Source organism: Callorhinchus milii, unplaced genomic scaffold, assembly GCF_018977255.1.
Source record: "Callorhinchus milii isolate IMCB2004 unplaced genomic scaffold, IMCB_Cmil_1.0 Scaffold8, whole genome shotgun sequence".
NCBI classification, from domain to species: domain Eukaryota; kingdom Metazoa; phylum Chordata; class Chondrichthyes; order Chimaeriformes; family Callorhinchidae; genus Callorhinchus; species Callorhinchus milii.
Genome location: NW_024704749.1, coordinates 8,104,061 through 8,120,318, shown reverse-complemented (window position 1 = coordinate 8,120,318; position 16,258 = coordinate 8,104,061). Strand labels below are relative to the sequence as shown.

The following is a 16,258-nucleotide window of genomic DNA, read 5'->3' as shown; positions in this document are numbered from 1 at the left end:
TGTTTCACCAACAAACGATACTTCATTAATTCAGATAATGTTGTGCCTGATTAAAATCCTCCCTATTCGGCAGTGCTGGAGAAGGTTAGTTTTAAAGCAGACATAGTAGATAAGATTGGGTTTTGCAAGCAAGACAAATTATTTTACTCTTCAGAGGTTCAGAGGTGGAGTCCTGTAGCTCAGTGGTTAGAGCACTCGCTTTGCAAGTGAGAGACCTGAGTTCAATTCCAGGCAGAGGGCGAAACCTTGGGCAAGTTTCCTTACTCCACACGCCTAATAATAATCCCTCCAAAAAAAACAAAGCAATAATAAATTGGTCATTTTCAATCTACGACTGTTTGTGGGACATTGCTGTGCGCAATTGTCCGCCGCGTTCGCCCACAAATATACAGTCAATTCACTTTACAGTATGTTCTGTGAAGCGCTTTGGGACGTCCTCCCGACGTGAAATGCGCTATATCAAATGCAAGGATTATTATTATTATAGTTCAGCGAGGGAACAATAGTGATTTGCCTTTATGCCTTTGTATTGACATCTACTGGTCATTTGTTGAATTTTTTTCAATATTTTTGGGTTTATTAGTGGAGTTATCTGCCCTGTAAACAATTTGATTAAATAGTTTCCTGATGCCTTCCTGTAGACAGCTCCCTGGAGAGATGCTTAAACTTGAATTTTTATTAACATCAGAGCTGTCTGCAGTGTATTTTCATTTGTTAAATTTTCTTCTCCATTTTCTACTTTTTTGTTTTCCCGGATTGTTTGACACTTTCTAAAGTTCTTTTATCCTAATATGTCGACATATATATTGATCATAATGAAGCAACTTGTCATTGTGAAACCATTCTACCAGCTTCACTGAAACCCTCTTTTTAATTGTCAGGTTTTTGGTGGCTTTCACAGACCAGTTAAAGAAAACAGCAGAACTACATTGGGTATGTTTTTGTATTGCGTGCAATTCGATGCAAGTGTGATTTTTAACCAAACCAATTACACCATGGGAACCATACACTGTTTTAGCAATTAAGTAATATGCATTTTGGTAAATGTCCTTATACTGTAACTTTGACCGCATATTTATGATTATTTCTGTAAGCTTATAGTATGTTAGATCAAGAGCTAAAATCCAACTTTCTTATAATTCGCAAATATTTTTATTACTAGGATAGATACAAAAATGATCCCATTGCCCAGTTAAAATGAATTGTTTTCTAAAAGCAAATATTATCAAGCTTTTTTTTATGTCAGAAAATTGAACCCAATATAAGGCAGAGTAATAACTTTAAAATTAAATGATTTTGACACACAATCAGTTTTCTGTAGATTTGTTTCCACCGTGAGTGCTGGCATATGATTTGCTTCCCTTGCTTATGAGGTTCTACCCTTTAAGATATCTGATGCGAAACATTCATTTTACATGCGGTAACAATAGTATCAGCTACACCAATGATACCTTTGTGTTTTGACAAAAAGAATGTTTTGTGGGTTTTGCTTGTGATTTGATTTACACGCTCCCCCACCTTTCTCCCCTCCAACTCCAAATCTCTCCCATCCCCTCCGGGAGGTTATGGTTAAGGATCTGGTTTCCTGAGAGCCTTCCAGTGCTTCATCCAAGCACACACTCTTCATGTGTTAATACACAATCAGCTGAAGCGATTCATTCAACCATGGAGGGAGAGTAACTAAGCCCTGGCTGATCTTCATTTTCCCAAGCCTACAGGAAAGGATGATTGCAGCACCTTCACTGCACTAAAATGTAATTTTTACAGAATTTTGAAAACTTTGATTTAGTTTAAGTGGTCTTGAAAACTGATAATAATTATACTTGTTCCAGGAATTGCAGGTCTTTAGAGTAAGATGTTTTTTAATGACTGGATTGGAAGCTTCATTATTTATATTGATATTAATATTATAAAGAACTGTAATAAACACTTCGCAGTGCAGGCCATATAATTGTTTTACAGCACTCCAGAAGCAATAATAAATAATGTGGCCAAGATATAGTAAAGTAACGGCCTGAATGGGATGGGTAGTTTTAGCTCAGCAATGTAAATGATGTGTCATTCAAGAGTTGGTATCAGCATTGTCAAACCTTATTTCCATTAAATTCTACGTGAACTGCATCTGTGTATACTCCCTGTATGAGATGTATGCAGCAAGTTGTTTTTTGGCATAATGCAATTTTCAGGGATATCTATTACAAATTCATTTTATAGAGTACAAGAATCCACATGTCCAAAACTACTGCTGAAAGAAAGTCTTGAAAAACTGTCTGGAAAGGATGACATGTACTTTATCATCATGGACTCATTCCAATTTATACAATCATCCATAAGATATAAAGAATTGATCTGGTTGTTTCTGTGATGTGATCATGTTGTTCTTTACAACTCGTTATGACAAGTTGTAAACACAATAAATGGATCTATTTTACAGCCATTGAGACGCCAGTTTTCTGATTGTTCCTCACAAAATGTGCATGAAACAGGATCTGGCTGACAGAGGGAAAACTCGGTTAAGAGAAGTAAAGTTGCTTTCTGATGGGGCTTTGTGGAATTGGGAAAAGTTTTAATAAAAATAGATTATGGAAGAAAAAGGAAGGTAGAACAAACAGAAGTAATTGACCCACCTACTTACTCTCACTAGATATATTGACATTGGGCATGCTTAACTGTCTGTTTACCCTCCATAATCCTGCAATCTATTTATTGTACTGCTGCAAAGGCTCTTCACATAAGCTTCATATTACTTTCCTCAGCCTAGGTGAGAGTGAGTAGGCGAGGAGGTATAAATCCTCCTCCCTGTTTTTAAGCTGATCTGCTCCTCCAGCAATATAAATAAACAAGACTTCTTTTTACAAACGTTTTATTGCAAACCAGCTTATAACTCTAAAGTTTGTATTGCAGCCATGTTCTTGAATAGTCAAGCTTTTGGTTTCACAGTAAAATGTACTTTATTGTTAAACTCTCCCATGCAGAATGCCCTGAAGCACCAAAGTTTGAGATTTGGGTTTTGAAACACACTCAATCCAATTTGAGATAACGATGCTTCTGATTTGGATTTGTAGCAGTCTGGGAGTACTTCACTCTACTTTAAAGACTAATTCAAAGCAATATTTGGCATCCTTTGTAAAGCATCTAATTTATAAAAGCATGCAGTTTTAATGTATTAACTTCAGCTGTCAATAACACAAAATTGAAGTAGATTTATTGGCTTATTGAAAGATCAGCTGTCTCAGCAATGTTTATCTTGAATACATAGTGCCAAAGGCATTTTTTGATAGAGCTAACTTTTATATACTGAACAAAAGCTGAATAATAGCAACGTGAAAGAATCCTTAACTGCAGACAGTATTGTTGTATTGCTGTGTTCTCTTTGTTACTTAATGCATTTGACTGGTGGAATATATTCCTTGGTAATATAATAGTCCAGACGAAGCCCTTCCACAACTGTACAAAGGCTGAAATAAAAACATGAAATGCACAGCGAGTCAGTCAGCATCAGAAAAAGAAAGTTTATGATATCAGAGAGGCTGGGCCAAACTTAACGTGACTACTTCACTCTGAGCATCACTCTACCCTTAAGCTCTGTTAGTCAATTATAGGAGAGTGCTCTGCATGGTCTCCATGTAAAGGCTTAGTCGTTGAGAAGACCAGAAAACATTTTTCCATCCTTTGCTATTAAGACCTTCTTGGTTTCTCACAAAGCTTCCATTTTAATGGTGAATGGAAGAGGTGATATGTGAACCATTAGAGTATGTAGTTCATGTTGTATTTTGTTTCCTATTTTTAAGCAATTCGCTAGCAGTAAGATACATGTACAGCCTCAAGGTAAGGTTTGCAAACTGCTTCATATTGCAGGATTGGTGGCCTTGTCTGCATGGTGCTGTGCAATTTATGCTTTTGTTGCCTGTTGCATGCACATAGTATAACGTACTACTGGGGCTTTTAAAAGTGTAAATCGTTTTAGATCACAAATTTAATTTCAGGGTTATTAAATGCATGCTTTAACTATATAGAATGCTCACTGGACTCTATAGTTTCTTTTGTTTCTTATTGTATCAAAATGTAATCTGGGTTATTGAAATTTCCATTGTGCTCAAAGGGAATTTACAAGAATCGGGATGAAGTGTTTCTTTTATAACATTTCCTTCATTTAACTCTTTCATTGAAGATACTCATTTTGATTTTTTTNAAAATGGCTCCTGCCATAACATTGGGATCAAATACTACAGTGGGAACGGTGTCAAATGTCATTCTTTAGTGATTGAGTTTATGATTTTTGATGGTAATACTGAAAACAAATAATTCAATATAGGAGAGTTATTCAGCCAGAAGTGTGATACTGTCTCCCAAGTTTGTGTAAGCGTCCATTTTACATTTGGCCAATGTATTTTTTGCATTTAAACTTGCTTGTGTGCTACAGTTGAGTCTGCTTCAGTACTTTAACTCTTGCGTCTGTCTGTGCATGTGTCTGTATTTAAGGCAGTGAATAGCTGTCACTGTTCATCTGCCTGAAAATGCCATTCTGATTAGGATACCTCCCACCTTTTCTGCCCACACTTTTCTCACATTTCAAGCACAAAGGTATACCATCCAATAATGAGGATTCTGAGCACCAAGGTACTTTTCAGTGGAACTTACAAAATGCAAAAACATTAAATCCACATTTAACTCCAACTAAGATTGGTTACTTATGTAGACATTTTTCACACCTTAATAATCAAGATGAAGTATTGTACAACATAACACAGCTGTTTTTTCACTTTTAACATTTTAAAAGTCTCTGTATGCATGAGAACATTTCAGTATTCATTTTAGAATTGAAAAGGAATTGTTAAATCAATTTGTGTCCTGCCTTTCCAAAAGTAAAAGCTAACTGACTGAAAATATGATTTGCAAAGAGCTTCTATTCTATTGCATTGTACAAATGCCTGTCCAGTGCAATTCACAAACCAAATGAAACTACACTGCTTGCACTATTGATGTGCAAAGTCCTGGAAATTTCATTTTTACATTGTCATGGGTAAAGGGAGCCAGCAAACCGACTTGTAAAGTGTATCTCTGCGTTATTCGTTGGCAGTAACCACAGAAGAGTTTCAGTTCATCTGTTTGATCGATGACCCCAATTCATGAGGGGGTCGCTCAAGATTTAAGTGTTAAGTGAAAAAGTTAGTAAGTGCAGAACTGATCAATGTCATGAATTACGGTTGTCTTTGCTACCTGTAATTCAAGTTGTTAGTTTCAAAAAGAAAAACTGCTTATTTTGAACAAAGAATAAGCTTGGAGAATGTAACTTTTTAAAGCAAAATGCAGATACTAAATTACAATGTTTTTAAATTCTGTTTTCTTCTCTTCCTTCCCATTTTCTCTCTTTATTCTCTCTCTCTTTATTGCTCACACTTTTGCCCAAGGAGGGTGGGATAATCTTGACATTGGTTCCATGACTGCTATCAGTGGCTTGCTATAATTCTCCGGTGAGGGGGTGAGCTGCAGCATCGCAGAACTGCAAGTTTGAAATCCTTTCTAGTTATCCCAAGGTGAAATGCAGGCAGAAAAGGCTGGAATTCAGGCTAACCTGCCACCAGTTTAACTTGTTCCTGTTTTTGTCACTCGGTTCATAATAAATTTCGAAAAAAGTTTCCTCCTAAAATTCAATGAATTATACTTTTAATTGTTTTTGGGCCAACAAATTTAGAAATAATTTGTGAAAAGGGACTTGCCTAAATTTAGAGTGTGGAAGCGAGTTGGAATATAAAGTACTAAACTGTTGTAATCTCTCTTTAACTTTCTTTTGCTCTGTGTTTTCTGTGTGGTGTTCCCTTCTGTGACATCCAGGTGTTGTGACCAATCCTTGTGAAAAATTCAACTGGAGAGAATTTCTTCAAAGTTCAGGTATTATTTTGTGACGTTTTTAAAGACCTTGTGTGTCTATTTATTTGAGACAAGTTGAATGATTTCATTTTATTTAATACAATCTTTATAACTTTTATGATTGTAATATGATAACACAAATTCATGTTGTGTAATTTATAAATACACGTATGATGTTAGTTTTTAAAAGATGAACATTTTTTGGGTAGAAATTGAATGATCTCATATCTTAACAGTGAGGCAGGCAAGTTGGTCTGAATTATGTTCTCTCCTACCTTCTTATGTTCCTGTGTTACTTTCTAACCTTTAGTATTCAGTAGAAGAAAGAAAATATCCATGCAACCATGTGAAACAGATTTGGTCTTTTTAATAAATTCAGGTATTCCGAAGTTACTGTGCATTGCTGTATATTCTGACCATCATTAAACCTGATTGTGATTACAGTGTAACGTAACTCATTGAGGTGAATGTAACACTATCTAATTAATTACTCTCTTGTGATTGACATTTTCATGTGTTCTTGATTGTCATGTCAAAAACTGCAAAATTCTTGTGATTCATTTAAGCTTGTGCATCTTTTGACTATTTCCAAAATCTAATTCCATCATCCAAAACTCTGCAGCTCGTGTACTCTCGCACTCCAGGCTCCGTGACCCCATCACTCCCACCCTCGTCTGACTCCACTGGCTCCCCATCCCTCAGAGGATCGAATTCAAGATTCTCATCCTCACTTTCAAGGCCATCCATGGCGTTGCCCCCTCCTACATGTCTGACATGCTGACTCCAGACCAACCTGCCCACTCCTTCAGTTCAGCGTGCTCCGGCCTGCTCCATGTCTCCCGCCCGACCCGCCGTATCATCGGCGGCCGAGCGTTCAGCCTTTCTGCCCCCGCACTCTGGAACTCCATCCCACAGTCCCTTTGCCTCGCTTCCTCCTTTGCCTCCTTCAAGGCCGGTCTCAAGGCCCTCCTCTTCGATCGTGCCTTCGGTCGCTCTCCCACCTCTCTGTCTTCCTTCACCCCTCCCCCATGCTCGGGTCCTGACCCCTTCAACTGCTTAAATTCAGCAAGTGGGAAAGTTAATTTGAGCCAATAGCTAATAAAACACTTTATAAAAATAACTTGGTGTTCTTGTAACCCGTATACATTTGAATGGTTTTGGTGTGATTAAATCACATACGAGCCCCACTAGCCAAGCTATAAAAACATGTATTCTTCCCACATCTTTGGTTTGTCATATTTGAGAAAGACACTGTTTCTGCTCAACAGTCCTTTCTCCCCAATTGTCTTTAAAGTTCTTTGGGACGTGTTCCTTTGTGAAAGGAGCTTGCTTAAGTACACGTTGTTATCTAATAATATATGTCCCCCGTCAGTGAAGTCTTATTTGAAGATTGTAAACTAAATAAATATTTCTGAAAAGATATTTTGATGGTTCCCATCAGATTAAGTACCACTATATGTCATATAAATGTATGTGTTCTTGGATAAATAGTATGACTTGCCCGGTTTATGACATTAAGGTTTGTTTCCTGAGGTATTGTGTGACTGTCTTCCTCTGTAAATCATGTTTTGAAAGTAAACTCTTAAGATTTATGGTTTATGTAAAGTGCCATAATTTGTCATTTCTGTAGTGCAGCTTTCCAGATGAGAGAAATTCAGTTTAACAAAAAGTTATTGCAGAAGTGATTTCACTCCATCACATACTAATCTGAGGGTGAAAAATTATTTCTGCTGCCAATAAAAAGGAACAATAATCCTCTGGCATATGTAATTCATAAATTAAGTTGACAATTGGTATCAAATTATTCAGTGTGGATTGGTTTTACGAGCAAATGTCTCTTCTCATTTGTCTTGTCATCAGACTCGATCCCTTTTTTTTGCCCCAGTGGTACAATGATGTAGTCATTATCAGTGGTTTGCATGGTATGATTGACAGTATTGTACATATGGAAGCTACTTCATCATATCTTCGAAATGTTTATTTTAGATTTTGCCAACTTGATTGTTGTAGAGAAACGGATATAGAGCGGACTGTTCATTCTGTCCAAATAGATTCTGAATTGCACAATGATTATGCTCTTGTTAGATATTAATGCTGACTCCATGTTGTAGGAGATAACATTGCTTGTTTATGGTATTTCTTCAATTGAACAAACTGAAATACATATTTGTTTTAGATCCAAAGTACGTACTCCTATTTAGCATAAGCATTGTGCCCAGTAAATGTTTGGGTGTGGCCATGTATTTGTATTGTGAGCCTGCATTTATTGTATGTAAATTTAAGCGCTCTGAGATGCTACCCTGCGTGGAGGGCACTATATAAGTGCAAATTGTTGTTGTATGTAAATTATTGAACAGTTGGATTCTGGAGAGTGTGATGTTATTGGGTTGTCTCACTTGCCAGATCTCAGTTACATCCAGCACTGAATCAACATCTACGTTTCAGTCCCCACAGAGAATAAATAGGTCATTTCCAAGGTGAAACTAATCTTACCCTACCCCCNAGTAAGTCTGGTTCAGAGTTGCTTTGTTCTGAATTCAGCATATAACAACCTAGACCCACATGCAGTAACAGTAACCTAAATAGCCATAGTTGTGTACATATTAAACATAATTGCATTCTCCCCTATGGAGCTTTATATAAATCAGCCCACTGTTGGAGTGGATGCTCAAAATAGACCATTGCAGTAGCTTCCTAACCAGATAGGAGAAGGCATACGGTACATCCTGATTTTTAGGTTCCATGCAATTGTTGCTCATTAGTGTGAACTTTGTCAGTGAGGGAACATGTTTCACACTCAAAACAGATGTCAAACAGAACTATTGTATTTTTTAAGTTGTATTTCATCTAAAAAAAAATCTGCCAATTCAAGAACAATTTTTTTGTCTGTTGATGGCCATCTTCATTTGGAACAAATGAATTCACTTGGTGCTAGATTTCCTACAGCAAATATTTGGACGTGGGCAGGTGAAGCTATAACCAATGCTTCACAATGTCTAATAACTGATTTCTATGCACTTTGAAAATATATATAACTATGAAAGGCATTTAATTCATGATAGCAAGCAGATATTAAGTTGACCACGTATTAAGTAGCTCTTGAGTATTATAGCTTCAAATAACTTAATGTACTGCTTGTTTAGAGTAGATCAACTGATCATGCTTCTAGCTGAAGTGTGAATAATTTATATTTGGTAACAAGTCCCCTTAGATTCGGTTAAGAATAATATGTCATGGCATTAAAGATTGGAATTTAAGCAGAAGGTGAAATAGAAATAGTTCAGAGTTGATGTGGACGGATACTTGAAAGTTATGTTGCTCTGAGTGAATCAAGCCAGGCAGTCATTATCTTTTTAAAAAAGTAAAATTCACAGTTATTATATACCATCCTGCCATCCTGCTACTGCATCCAAAAGGTAGAGCTTTATATCACAAAGTACTAATCCAGCTGAGGGCTTTGATGGCTACAAAAGTGATGCTCGAGTAGTTTACCAGTTATCTGAACCCTGAAACTGATTTACTGCATGTAGTCCTCTGACCCATATATCCAGTATTTTTTTTCATATGGGATGTATTCCATTTCCATTGCTAGTAGAAGTGTTATCTTGTGCCCGAGGTCCTCATAATATCTGGTTGATGACACAGGGAAGAAGGTGTTGAATTGCAAAACAATGCAATGCCCTCCATCTACTCTATAACTAACTGTTCAGTATATCCAGTGTCACTGCACTAAATGTAGCCTCCATCTAGAGAACTAGTTCATTGTACACTGGTATGGCTGCTTTATCACTGTCTAGTTCATTTCATTTTCATTATGTGCATCCTCCTGACTTGTGGTTTGCCTGCAGAAAGGTGAATAATTCTCATTCTATCACCATAGGTGCTACAAAGGTGGATTGCCTTTTATGAAGAATTGTACATTTCATTGTACCATCTGCAAGTGACATCAAAGATGATGATAGATTGTGGATCTCAATTTGTAGATTGTGGAATGAAACGTCTGTGTAAATCTTAGTGCAGTTCCACTTCAAAATAAGAAATGGTGATGTTTACTTGGAGGTAGAAGCTTGTGATGAGAGGGTGAATATCCAGGAACAAAATGGAGATTGATCAGTCTTCAAGGATTGTTGTCAGAAAATTTCTTTAAAAATTGGCCTTTTGAAACTGGAAATGGCTTTATTTCCCTTTTTCTCAATTCTATATCAAAATTGAATCATAATGCATTGCTGAGTTGACAGTTCATCATAAAGTAATCCAATTAATTAAAATAAAATGTACAAATAGAGAAAAAACATGCCACAGAAATGCTAAAATTGTGAGAGGAAAACATTGGCTGCTAGTTAACACCTTATTTTTTGTAATGAAATTGTATCTTGATTGATTTGATTTTTCTCAATAGCTCATGTCTTCTGTATTCTGTTTACAGGGATTCGAAAAGAGAATATTGATCTGTACGTTTTTCTTTTGGTGTGTGGACTTCGAGAAGTGAAAGATCCTCTTTATTTAGTGGACATTTTCTCAGGTATTAGTGTAATACATCATCAATTCCCCCATTTGAATGGGGTGGTGTTTTTGCTTTAGTGGTGTAAATTCTGCTGCATCTTTAACTGAAATGTGCATAATCCACACTGATTTGTTCACTCCTTTTATTAATGATTTTGTTAATCAAAAGCTCATTACTTTCTGCAAGTGTAATTTATGTCTGAAGAAAGGACTTGTGCAGACTGGAAGCCTTGCATATCGTTTAATAATTTAGTTTTATTAAGGGTGCTACTTCTGTCCTTTTCGCATTAGAAAACGACATGCATAATTATCGTTCTGCCACAATTTATTGAAATTTAATGCATCTTAATGAGCATTTTCCCTTTTTAACCTTTATGTAATACTGATGAGGTTTTAAGATATAATTTCTACAATAATTTAAACTTTTCTGGCAAGACATTAACCATACTTTCAACATTGATGAACTGATGGAACGTTTTGTTTTCTTTGACTAGACCTTCCTTCTACAAAGGAACTTCTGCATTTGTCACTAAAACATTGTCACTATTATTATTGCTACTTAACAATCACATCCAGATGAAGGAACTAGTGGGCAGAAGCTACATAACATACTAGAATATATCTGCTTATATAATAATAATCCTCACATTTGATATAGCACCTTATCACGTCATTGAGACGTCTCGAAGCGCTTCACAGAATATTCTGTAAAGTGGATTGACTATATTTTGTGGGTGAAAAGCAGCAGACAATTGTGCACAGCAGTTTCCCACAAACAGTCACGGAGAGAGTGACCAAATTATAATGATTTATTTTTGAAGGGATTATTACCCCCGGAAAGCGATCTGCCAATTGATTAACAACCGGGGTCCTAATTACTGCTAGCTGAATAACTAACTAGTTTTGAAACCATTCAAAGCCTTAACTGGCAATGGTGCAGGATATGTTTGCTTTAATTTTGCTACCTTTTTAATAGATTGCTGAAGGAGCTTCAGTTTGTTTTTCAGATATAGATAGCAGCGTCACTTTGTAATAAAATTGTGTTTAGTGGTAAAATTTACAATACTGTGTCAAAGTTGCTTGATTTGAATATACTTTTCCACAGGACTTAATTTCAGAACTTACAAAGCTCTAAATCTAAAGTAGAATGGGCTTCAGTGGCAGTGAGGCATCAGAGGGCTCAACAGGATTTGAGGGATACTTTCAAGAGAGTAGAATTGATGGGGGGGAGGAAACAGAAAATGCACAGCTTTGGAAAGCTACAATGGTGGAAAATAATAACTACTTTTAATTATGTTTCTAATAATCACAAGTCGAGTTTCTTTTTTCTGGTCCCAAGCGATTGCAATTAAAAAGAACAGAAATTAATTCCATCATAATACTGTACTGTGTTGAGGGTAACCTCTCATCACAGTGTTGTAGAACAAGATTAATTTCATTCTTTTTAATGAGAATTATATTGCAGCAACCCCAATGTAAAATTGATGAGAGGCTCTTCTCTTGATTATTTGATTGCTTTAATGGTTACCTATTTATTAATGTTTGGGTAGTTCCAGTGAGACCATTCTCTTGAATCTTAAGCGTATTGTGGGTCAGCTGAAATGAAAAGTCAGGCAGATTCGGGTCACTTGCTTTGTGCTGGGACAGAATACAATTACTTTCTGTTATGTAATGTATGGATTTTGCCCCTTTGTATGTTATTGAGTTCACGTTAAATTACTGATTTTAACTGATGAACTATATTATGATTGAACTAAAGGTGATGAATTAGCAGTAATGCTTGACGATTGAGCTGTAATCATTTAAAAAGAACACAAGTTTGAGCCTTGGTATCTAAATCTCAGCCTATGTTCCTGGTTAGAATTTCAGGAAACGAGCTCTACCCTATTTTGCTCTCTCAAGGCAATCAAGGTAAAGTTGGAAGCACAGAAATAATAATAATAATAATAATTAGGTATTAGCGCCTTATCACTTTGTTGAGAGTCTCAAAGCGCTTCGCAAAATATATTGTAAAGTGAATTGACTGTACATTTTATGGGCGATGAACTGGATTTAGTGTATGACATGGGGCAGTATTGTCTAACTTTCCTGCCCAGAGAGGAGATTGTGTGTGAGAATCAATAAGAGGGAGGGAGGAAAAAGGGGTAGAAAGTTTATATTTTTTTAAAAAATCTTTTATTTAAAAAAAAGCATTTTTAAAAATATTGTCACAATCTGCCACGTTCTTTACAGGCTCCATTTAAGCACTTGACCTTCTAATGTATCCTTTTCAGTAAAAAGAAAGCATCCATATATATTATGAAAGCCCTATACTTAATGAAGTAAACTGTCTCAGCATTTCATTCTCACCTTTTATCGCACATTCTAAGACTTTGGCTATTTGATCTGGATCATTAACCAGCAGAAAACAGGATCTGAGAGTGAAAGGGCAATGAAGCTGAATGAGAGTTTGTTAGAAATGAAGCAGCTTCCTTATTAAGAATTCAGTGCTATAGTAACGTGTGGCAAAAATCCATTATGTACGTGGATTAAATTTGCTGAATTTGCAGACTGGGATAGCCCTGAAACTATATATTTATGTTTTAACCAATTTCAAAAATATTCTTTGTCTTTCCTAGAATGGCACAAAAAGGAACCGTGGGTGTATTTGATTATTATTGGACCGAAGGTAAATGATGATTCTTCAGTACTTCAGCAACCAAATATTTTGTGTTCTCTTATTTACCGGTCTGTGTGGTGATCCCACAATAAAAGGTTAATGGGAAGGAAATGGGATGCTATCCTGCATGAGGGCTACTATATAAATGCAAGTTGTTGTTGAAATATATGAGGCACTCACTACTGAATCTATCAAGTTAAAGTTATTGTGAATTGTTTTAACATTTAATTTTGGAGATTTTCTGAAAAAAAATTTAATTTATTTTTATTTAATTTATGTATAATTTAACATAGGACTTTGCCTTCTCAACCTGGAAGGGAAAGCTTCCAGCATGAATATCATTCATTGTAAATGAGCATCACTTGGTTCTGTTCCAGCAGTGTTTATGGATGTGGGGGGTGGGGGATATTCAGAGGGAAATATTTTAACAGCAATTTTAAGGATTTTGTGTACCAAATTTACCATATACTGTTATTAAATATAAATTACATATGCAAGTTGAGCAGCAGTATGGTTGAATAAACAAAATATAGTATGTCTCCTTTGCTATTGCTGAAAAGTCTCATCTGCCTACTTCGTGTTTTGTAGGATAAATGTAGTTAATTTCTAGATTAATACTTTCACCAAGGAGGAGGAATTAGTTTTATAAGTATATTCGGAAGGTCTTTTTTTCTTCTCCTCCCCTCAGTGATAATTAATCCTTTGATACATCTTAAGAAATTTTGTTTAAATCGGCATACATTTAAAGTGCTCAGTAACCTCCACAAATCTGCAGAAGTTTTAGTGAGGTTTCTACAAATTATATTAACATGAACCACTTTCTGCCGAGACTATTTTAAGCAAACTGGGTCACTTGACTGTTATAAATGAATTCAGGAACTGACCCAAGTTCTATCTGATCAGTCTGTCAACCTAGGAAAGTATTTTATTTCTACAACGAGTGAACAAGACGACATGTTTGAGTGGATTAATGACTTACCAAGTATTTTATAAACTGGGTAAACTTGGGCATAACAAAATGATGGTCCCCCCCTCACCCCACTCCAGAGACCCTTATAGTATTGGTATGTAAACAGTTGCAAATAATTACATAAATGTCCAACCATAACATACCAAAAATAATTCTTATAAAGCTTCATCAAACCTAACATATTCGTTGATTGGACAATTTTATTTATCATGAGGCTGAAGATCAGACTTCGGATGAGATGAATAATTAAACTTCTGACTAGGAATGTATGCCTGAAATAGTTTGTCTAATTTATGAAAGTTTATTTCTGTGCCTCTAAACATTGAACAGCTATTTTCCCCCCATTTGTACCTCCACATCAACATTTCAAACCAAGGTGTAATATCCAATCTTTGCAGATTAAAGTTTCCTTTATGCTTGTTAGTTTTGTGCGAGTAGTGTTTTTGGTGCATTTTGTGGTTGGATACCGAAGTAATAATTTGCAACTGTTTATGTATTATTATTACCATAATGGCCTCTTTCAGAAATGTAATGACCCAGTAATTAGGCCAACTCACGTGTTATGTTCCTCCCTTTCACTTTTCTTTCAGTTTCTCTCCCATTACCTATATTGTCTGAAAGGTGGCAACTTCTATTTGCGGCAGAATTCAATGGGCACCTCTAGGTAATCCATTTTTAGAGTGCTTGTCATTAAGGACAGCCAGCTCAGAACTTGAAATGGACATTGCAATGAAGGATGTTAACAGACGATTGAGTCATGCTCAATAGTTGTTTAGAATCAAAAAAACAGATAAATGTAGTTACTTCTTATGTTCCTAAAGAGAAATGTTTGATGCATTTCTGACAAAATTGTCTCTCTTAGATTGACCCAATGTTTGCCCAACTGGTGGAAGATAAAATAAAAAGGTAACTTTTATTCAAAATTCAGTTCAACTAGAGATATCTCTGTTCTAAGATAACTATGTCTGACACATACTCTTTTTCAAAATCACAGTAATCAAACCATTAAGTAAAATGTCTTTGCTTTTGAAATTCATTTGGATGTTATGTAATATGGTTCATCTTTGTTTTATGATGTTTTTAGCTGCCTGACTGACTGATTATTTTTCAGATCCTGTGGCGTGTACCTACTTTCAGAGCTATCCCAGGAAGAATTACATGCTGCTATGAAGGATTCTTTTGCTGTTGTGAACAGTTCCATCTCTGAGGGAATGTCTTCTGCAATTCTAGAGGTCCAGTACTTCCTTTAATAGTCACAAATCTTTTGTTTACCATTGTTTACAATATCCATTTAAAAAATACATTTAAGAACATTTAGCGTTTAACTTCAACAAAGAGCTTCATAACTACAAATCCCAGGGCTACATGCTATTTGATTTTATGTACCCCAGATGAGGGGGAACATTAATGTTAGCTCCATTATTAGCAAGACCCCAAGAGTTCCAGAAGGCTGTATGAATTGACGGTCCTACTCTCCCCACACAAGTCACACCTTTAGCTGGTGGGATGTGATTAGAATTGCTTGCAGTGGGAAGAAGTCTTGTGGAGACAAGGGATTAAAATGGAAACCATCCAAAATTAATATGTGTGCATTCCCTGCTTGTTGGGAAACAAACATTGAAATGTTTTAATCTCTTCTAGGCAATGGACCTTAAAGTACCTGTGCTGGCCAGAAATATACCTGGAAACAAGGAATTAATAAGACATGAACATACAGGACTTCTCTTCTCAAATCCTCAGGTCAGTTAACATAATACATCTGACTGGTAGAACTAACCTGGACAAGATGTTTTGAATATAACAATAGATGGAATTGCATAGGATAGAAACTGCAGGCTGATTTAATATTCTTTGTGTCTTATTCTATATATGAATTGCATTTTCTGGTTATGGGTTTGATCTCAACGCAATAATATGAAAGTGTGTGCACACATAAATATTAAATATATATACCTGATACAACCAAATCACATTATTGCAAATTCAAGAAGAGTTATCCTGTGATTCATCCAAATGGGATTTTATACTTCTTTGCTACTGACTTCATAAAGCTCTTGCAATTGGAACCAGGAAAAATGTCACTGGTTTGCTGGTCTTAACATTGGGGACAGGATACACCTTGCAAAATACTGGCTTCATGTTCTTGCCATTTGTTGTAGTGTAGTGCTGTGTAGTGAACCTGGGCAAGTAATTATAAAATAAGACTTTTGCTTTTCAGTCTTCTAAGCGAAGTGGTTGTTTTTTAAAAAAACACT

General features: G+C 35.9%; 1 protein-coding gene across 2 annotated transcripts in view; it reads left to right on the top strand.

Annotated features, from left to right (window-relative positions):
* Nucleotides 1-16,258, top strand: part of glt1d1 (glycosyltransferase 1 domain containing 1) — a 35,453-nt gene that overhangs the window by 6,901 nt on the left and 12,294 nt on the right. The window contains exons 4-12 of one of the 2 annotated variants that reach the window (XM_007902190.2): nucleotides 882-933; nucleotides 3,792-3,828; nucleotides 5,836-5,892; nucleotides 6,182-6,250; nucleotides 10,298-10,393; nucleotides 12,993-13,042; nucleotides 14,866-14,909; nucleotides 15,115-15,235; nucleotides 15,645-15,743. In XM_007902190.2, the coding sequence (XP_007900381.1) occupies nucleotides 882-933; nucleotides 3,792-3,828; nucleotides 5,836-5,892; nucleotides 6,182-6,250; nucleotides 10,298-10,393; nucleotides 12,993-13,042; nucleotides 14,866-14,909; nucleotides 15,115-15,235; nucleotides 15,645-15,743 (625 nt within the window). The remainder of the gene's footprint in view (nucleotides 1-881; nucleotides 934-3,791; nucleotides 3,829-5,835; nucleotides 5,893-6,181; nucleotides 6,251-10,297; nucleotides 10,394-12,992; nucleotides 13,043-14,865; nucleotides 14,910-15,114; nucleotides 15,236-15,644; nucleotides 15,744-16,258) is intronic. The other variant, XM_042337157.1, reaches the window with a different exon arrangement.